We start from the raw sequence: 7,395 nt of genomic DNA on the forward strand, positions 1-7,395 counted from the left end.
AGAATGATACACAACTCCTTATGGGTTATTTTTTAGAAGTGAAAGGGTGTACATTTCTAAAATGTGAGCTGTTTACTGATAGACATGTAACTCAATGTAATATTAAAGCTTAAGTGTTAATACTGATATCAATATTTACATTTAGAACTGCTGGTTTGTGTGGGAAATGATGGCTCATAACTAACAATACTACAAGAAACGAATGATGACTTATGTAAAGTCATTTTTATGTATTAATATAGGTATTCCATATAGCCATCTTTAGAAAATCATGATTTAGTTAACCACCGACCTGAAAGTCTCACGTAGTTGGAAGCGCAGAGGCTGGTGCTGTAGCACCACTGTGTGGTTAATGAGAGTACACATTGTCAAAACTGGATGTGCGTCGCTAATCGTTCCTCCTCAGGCAGCCACTTGTCAGTGACATTATAGTCTCAAAAAGGATTAAGTCAATAGGAAGCAATCAAAGCAGTTGCAAAACTTAATTTGCTTGGTTAACACACTTAAGTTGCTCAACAAAAGATCACCCGAGGGTTTGAGAGAATATGAATTCACAAATGAGAGTAATTAGGATGCGGCTCACAATGTGGTTTGTTTTATCAGCAGTTCAGACAATTGGCTAACTCATTGCAACACCAATGCAGCGAGGTTTGTTCATAACAAAAGCCACGATTACTTTTAAGAGAAATAAACCCTGGCATTTTAAATTGTTTTTGATGTATAAGACATTTTTAAAATCACGGAGAAGAATTAATCTCTTGAGGTCATTTTAGTACTCTTTAAACAGTCCTGATCCCTCTTGCACACCATCCTTTTTTTCCCCAGCACAAATGCAACTATGTCACATATTGTTATTTCAATTAAGTCAAACTGAAAATGGAAAAAATACAACTATAGTACAGTCTATTTACATCTTATTTTTCAACTGACTTTCATCAAACGTCTATGTAATCACTGAAAATGTGAATAATTGTTTTCTTTACTGTGGTATACAGACATAAGATACTGTCTAAAAGCCCCACATCAACTGGTTCTCTCAGCTTTTTTTCTACACGACATGTAACTAAAGTTATGTTACTATAAATAAAACATACTCATTGTATTTACCCATCAATAGACTGACTCCAGAGGGCTGACATGGACACACTATCCTCACAACAAATGATGCCACATGGATCACAGAACCATTATTTTATTTCCAGTGACCTGAGCACATCACACCTTTGAAAATAAACAATGTCAGACTTTTGTTATGTGGGAGGAAAACTCAAATCCAGATATCTCCTCACAATTGACTGCTCCGAGCTCTACGAGTAGCTTCCTGCCTCAAACAGTTTGATGACGATGGCTTCATGAGGCCGCAGTTCCAATGTGTCCAGAGATGTCGACCCCAAGCGGGCCGTTCCTGTGTTGGCCACAAACACCCCAGCTTTGGGCAGGCTCGGGGCCCAGGCGGGATCCAGGGCGTGAGGCTCAGGCCCGACGTTGAGCAGAATCAGGAAGTGGACACAACCCCAGGAGCGCAAGAAGGCCAAGATCGGGGGAGATGGACGAGAGGGAAGAGTGGAGTTAGTGGAGGAAAAGGAGTCGTCTGTGGAAGAATTGAAGGGGAGGAAAGTGAAATTGCCAAACAGAAGAGCTTCTTCTCTGGCTCTGGAGTGACTGAGGGTGGAGAAGAGAGCAGAAGCTAAAGGCCTCTTCTTCTTGTCCTGCGGGAGGGATGGTAGAGAGAAGTGTCAGAAAGTAACCTACCCAACTAAAGTTTTTTGTCTTTAACTTTACATTGAATGTACCACGGAAATATTCAAAGAATTTCGAGAGGAACATCTGGCTTTATTGCTCACTGTATGGGTGTCTGATGATTTGTTTGTGTCTCCATGTGACGAGCCGACTTCCAGAGACACATTCTGCGAGACAGAAAAGCTTTATTTGGTAATGTGAATTTAATTAATAATTTATGGACTCAAAGTCTCGGGCGGGAGTTCACCTGTGCTTGGTCGATGTCTTCGTCGTACCGTACTACAGGTGTCCCTGGCAGAGTCATCACCAACACCAGGAGTAATTTCTTCAAGTGAAGGGATGCTTTACCTCCAACCTGCAGGAAATATTTAATCATTTATGTCATTCGGTTAGTGCCGAAACGGTAAATCGATCATCCGAAAATGTATCTGCAACTGATTTAAATATTGATAGCACATGATGTCTTACTGTCCAGCTGGGCCATACGTCGTCTTCTTCTCTTGTTTGCAGGTGTGTCTCTATAGAAACAGCCACTTCCTTAGCAGACATGAGGTGTTGTGAAGATGGCAGAATTGACCTCATGACCACATCCACCAGCGTAACATTGTCCTGGCTGAAGGATTTTAGAGGAGGCAGAACATCTTTCGTCTGTTTTACCACCACAATCCTAAAGAGACGGGCACATTTTGAGCTTCATATTATAGATACATTTATTTATTTATTTTCAAACACCTCTGTACTGCATGTATAACGATACCTTTCCTTCTCCTCACTGCTGAATTCTTTCAAGACACCTTTCCACTCCAGGAGAGTCTGAAATATATTTTAAACAGGCGAGTTTGTTGGAACTCTGCTCATTAGAAATCGAAAGGTGCGTGAGCATCATTTTACCGTTTCTGAATACGCTGCATCCGTGTCACAGATTGCAAAGCCTGCCGCACCCTGCTCCAGCCAGAACCGAAGTGCATGCTGTGGAAAAGTATCGGCATATTTTGAGAAATCCAGCATCACTGAGAACTTTTAAGTAGCATGCCCAGAGAATATTTAACATGTACTGTGGCTGAGAGGTTTGATGTCTTGTCTGCGTTTCCCGCTATATCCTGAAGTCCCAATAGATCCAGTTCACAGACGTCTAACACCACTTTGAGATCTGCAGGCCCAATAAAAAGCTCATTAAGTCCACCTACGCAGGCTGTTTGACGAAAAGAAGACCATCACTCACCTGCTTTGTGGCTCTCTGCAAGCAGATGCTGGATCTGAGGCAAAGTCCCAAATCTTTCACCAGTGGCATTGGGGTTTAAAGGAGAGGCCTTCTTGTCAAACAGACCCTCCAGGATTAGAGCTCCCACACCCACGGACCTGAGGTAAGGCAGCTGCTTACACAGCGCTTGAGAGAGAGGTTAAACATTAGACTGACTTAGTAACTTATTTTTTACATTTCTGTCTCAAAACACTATAGTTGCAATTCATGTTTTGTTAAAATAGTATGTAGGACTTCTTTATGTTTAGTTTTTCATGCTTCAAGTTGTATGCAACAGTTATATTTTCTTTTCCAAGGCTACTTATCTGCACTTTGTTCTTAAACATCCTTTAGTTGGTACATTTCACTATGGAGGACCAAAACAATCAAATACCAGTATGTTATCACTTCTCTAAAGTTAGTTGCAAGCTTGTGGTAGCCTGCAATATTAATGCTGGGATGTCTACACACAGTGTTAGATAAACTCGTTTTCCACCCTGAAGAAAGAGGCATCAACTTTTTTATGCAAAGTATGACACACTTAGGCATCAGATAAGTATTCTCAGTAATCAAGAAACTTTACTTGGGTTTGTCAAAGGTTGTTAAATGTCTACTGTGTTCAGATTGAATGTTCTCATACAGTGTCAACATAGCTCTCGGATTAATATCACTAGAAGAACTGGATCTCCACCAATAAATTAAAAGGCTATGTTACTAACCAGGCAATTAAGTGGACAACTTATCTGGAGCCCAGACAGTTCAAAGTTCACTGTATGTCAACTAGATTGGGCCAAGTTAATTGAAATGTGTTTGGTAATAGGCATAATTAAAGCCACAGTGTGTCATCTGACATGACAAGGGCCATAAAGTGCATTAGGATATGCCGGTGTCAAAATCTACTTTTTTAAACTTTCATCATTTCAGTTTTGTTCTTACATTTTTCACAATTCTTTAATCAATGCGTTTAATCAAATTGCCACACAGTAAATCTGTAACTAGTTCGAGCATATAGAAAACTGCATAACTTACATACAGAGTGGAAAGAACTGATTAATAGAGGCCCAGTAACTCATATTTTTCATAGGGCACCCCAGCAAATTAATCCCGCCCCTGACATTAAGGCTCATAAATGTCACCATAAAAACTCTTCGCAGCAATATGACGTTTTTCTTTTGATTTGCAAAAAGTAAACTTTAGCGGCCACCAGAAAGCAGATTTTCATTCCCCTAATGTCACCGCGGCATTTACTCACCATTGATGCCCCCTGACCCGTCGGCTCGCTCCTCCGTGAGCAGGTCGGGCTGCAGCTGGTAGAACAGCGACTTCTGCCACCACTTGAGCGGCGTTTCAACCGGCCGGGGGCTCATTACGATGATGGTGATGGCGATGGCGAGCATGGTAAGCCAGGTCAGCCAGAACAGCAGCACCAGGTAACAACGCGCCTTCCGCCACCCCGGACCCCCCGCGACGACCTCCAGCTCCTCCTTCGTCAGGGGCTGCCACTGCTGGAAAGGCTCCGCTTCAGGCTCCGGCATGAGCAGCGGGGCCGACTCCGAGCCGCCCATGCTGGTCGACAGCCCCGGGCCTGCCACGCTGCCGTATCCGGTGACTGCTGCGTTCAGAGGCATCCTGCCCGGCTGCAGGTGGGTGACATACAGTTAGATTAAAGGGCTTAAGTTCAGTGTGGATACGCGTGCAGACAGTGACATTGTAGAGAGTTGGCCAACTGTTGCCGTGCTGAAGTTGTGTTTGCTCTATACCTCCTCAGTTTGCTCCATGTTAATTCAACGTTTCTACAGCGAAGTGCACACACACTCAGCATGCAGCTTTGACATGACTTACCTGCGCACAACTTCTCTCCTGCCGCTACCTGTTTTTGCACAGGTGTTTCAATCAGTTAATGAATGTATTAACTGCTTTGACGTGTAAAGATCAGGTGACAATCAGGTGACACGCAGCGCGTCACAGACCTTCTGAGAAACCCGCTCACTCAGACTGTTTTATTTTAGTATATTCTTATATTAGTTTCAGCCAAACATTAGAATGCATATCACAGGGATAACAAAAACTCTTTTACACACACAGGCAATTTTAAATATACTCCAGAAGCCAACCCAAGTATTTAGGTGTCTTAAAGCAAATCACATAAATAAATCAAGAAAGATTTTTTTTAAAGACATCAAATTAACCCCTTACTTTAATTCTTGTGACACTGTACACAAAATTGAACGATGTTTAATTGCACTTATAAAGATAAATGAACACAGAAAAAAACTAGTATCTTTGATTTGCATTATTCTTGTGCTTAATTTGATGGATAATGTATGGATTTTTTAAAATATTTTTCACACATCTACTTTGATTTTTTTCTCATTACTGTTTTTAGCTGATGTCAGCAAGGTACTGTGTTGGTAAAAAAACAATATTTTGATTGGGACCATTTCATATCTTAGGCTCATAAAACCATCTGAAAACTCCTTAGATAAAAATAACAGAAATGCAATGACATTTCTGTTAGTTCCTATGAAATGCTGACATCTTGTAGATACAAGCTTTACCTGATAACAGTTGCTGGTTTAGGAGCCCTCTGGTGGCTATTATAATGTAAAAAGCTGCTGCTAGTGTGTCTGTGGACCATAGAAAAGCTCAAGCCGGCCAGGTCAGGATCCCAGTAGCATCCTGTTGTGGGGCAACACCAACCTCTCTGTCCCCATGTCGCTTATCACCCAAACGCAGTTACTACTCACATTATCTGTCCGAGCTTTCCCGTCCTTTTCTTCTTTTCAACCTCTTCTTCTTCTTCTCTTTGTCCAGGAGTGTTCCCGGCTGAACAGTGCTGTCCGGAGTTGAATATTTTAGTGATCTGACTTGTCAGGAGTGAGGAGGTGAGAAGGACTCTGTCCAATAATAGCTCTGCTCAGTCAATTCATACAGAGGTGCTGAGCCTCACCACACCTTCGCAACACATTGTGAAGAACACATGACTGCCGAAGAGAGCCCGTTAAAGCCCCTCGTAGTTTTGACTTTGACTTTGACTTAAACCGTCTTATTTTTATTGTTAATACTTTAGATAGAGAGAGGAATGTTGGTATTTATTTGTCTCTTGTATAGTTTTCCATCTGTGTGCTGAATCTCCTACACACTTGTATTTGTGTTTGAATGGAATGCAGAGTTGTATATTCAAAGCAAGTATCTGAATTTCAAGACATTGCCATAAAATGAGAGATCTAAACTTTATTATGATATTAGGTTTCAGACAAAACCACACCATTTTATGTTTTTCTTTCTTTTGTGTGTGTGTGTGTGTGTGTGTGGTTTGATTATTAATTTGCAACTGTCTTGATAACCGATTATTCATTTGACAAATCTTTCAAACAACACATTTTTCTTTCATATGGGCTAATAACTAAGCGTCTTTGTGAATTGGACTGTTGGTTAGACAAAACAAACAATTTGAGGACATAACAATGGGCTTTGAAAAATGTTAACGGACATTTTTCACTATTTTCTGATGTCTTATAGACAAAACTGTAAGTTGAGAAATGAATCAACAGATCAATCGATAATGAAATCGGAGTGCTAAACTACTGTGAATCTCAACAAATCCTATATTTAAAATAAGTGGGATAGATGTCTCAAATGTAAAATGGTCAAATTAAAAATGTATTAAAAACACAGCTCACAGCATAAGCAAAGGAAGTTTACCTATCATAGTATAAATCCATCATTTTAAATGTACACTGGAACACACTATACTATTAGTGTGTTCTGTACATGAACATGTGTCCTGCAAGGGAGCAACTTTTAAATGACACAGTCACACATCACACGTCCTCTCTAAAGAGCCACGTTTAATGAGGTATGTGTGCATCTCATCCTCCCTACCCTCGTATGGACCTCCACCCCTCCATCTCTTTCTCCAGCTCTCTCCTCGATCTTTCTCCTTTTATGTGTCTCTCTCTCTCTCTCTCTGGCTTTCTTCTCTCATGGCATACTTTCATGTTCTTGTTATGACAAGTCAGTGCTATCCGCATCACCCTTGCTCCTTGACAGCATAGTGCAAACACATTATTTACTGAGAGATGCTGCGTTCCATGGTGAAACTCTCCTGATACACATGTAGTCCACGTACATTACACGTACATTAAACACATTCAAGTTGTTTTGAAGAGGGCAATATTATTTTAGTTTTTGTGGGATTTGTTGCATTAGAATAAGTCAGGTAATTTGTTTACAGTATCATGTAAAATGAGCTGCTTTAAACAGAAACTTGTGCAGACAGATTTCTTCTCAGGCACTGTGTGGTTACAGTTTATTAAATGCTCCCTCAGCACATAAAAAACAACAACTAACACGGTGGTTGTTTGATTTAAATTCCGCTTTAACTGCAAGCAAATGCTCAAAGAGAATACATT

The 7,395-nt window shown here is 40.8% G+C and overlaps 1 protein-coding gene across 1 annotated transcript; it reads right to left on the bottom strand.

The window, feature by feature from the left end:
* Positions 1–1,307: 1,307 nt before the first annotated feature.
* LOC306701213 (amino acid transporter heavy chain SLC3A2) lies at positions 1,308–4,608 on the bottom strand (the record flags this gene model as incomplete). Its single annotated transcript, XM_079166469.1, has 8 exons — positions 1,308–1,709; positions 1,988–2,095; positions 2,209–2,407; positions 2,498–2,553; positions 2,632–2,750; positions 2,867–2,890; positions 2,963–3,127; positions 4,233–4,608. 8 exons carry the CDS (start codon positions 4,606–4,608, stop codon positions 1,308–1,310), a joined length of 1,449 nt encoding a protein of 482 aa, XP_079022595.1.
* Between the last annotated feature and the right edge of the window lie 2,787 nt (positions 4,609–7,395).

This window comes from Pholis gunnellus, assembly GCF_910591455.1.
Source record: "Pholis gunnellus genome assembly, chromosome: 9".
Classification (NCBI taxonomy): domain Eukaryota; kingdom Metazoa; phylum Chordata; class Actinopteri; order Perciformes; family Pholidae; genus Pholis; species Pholis gunnellus.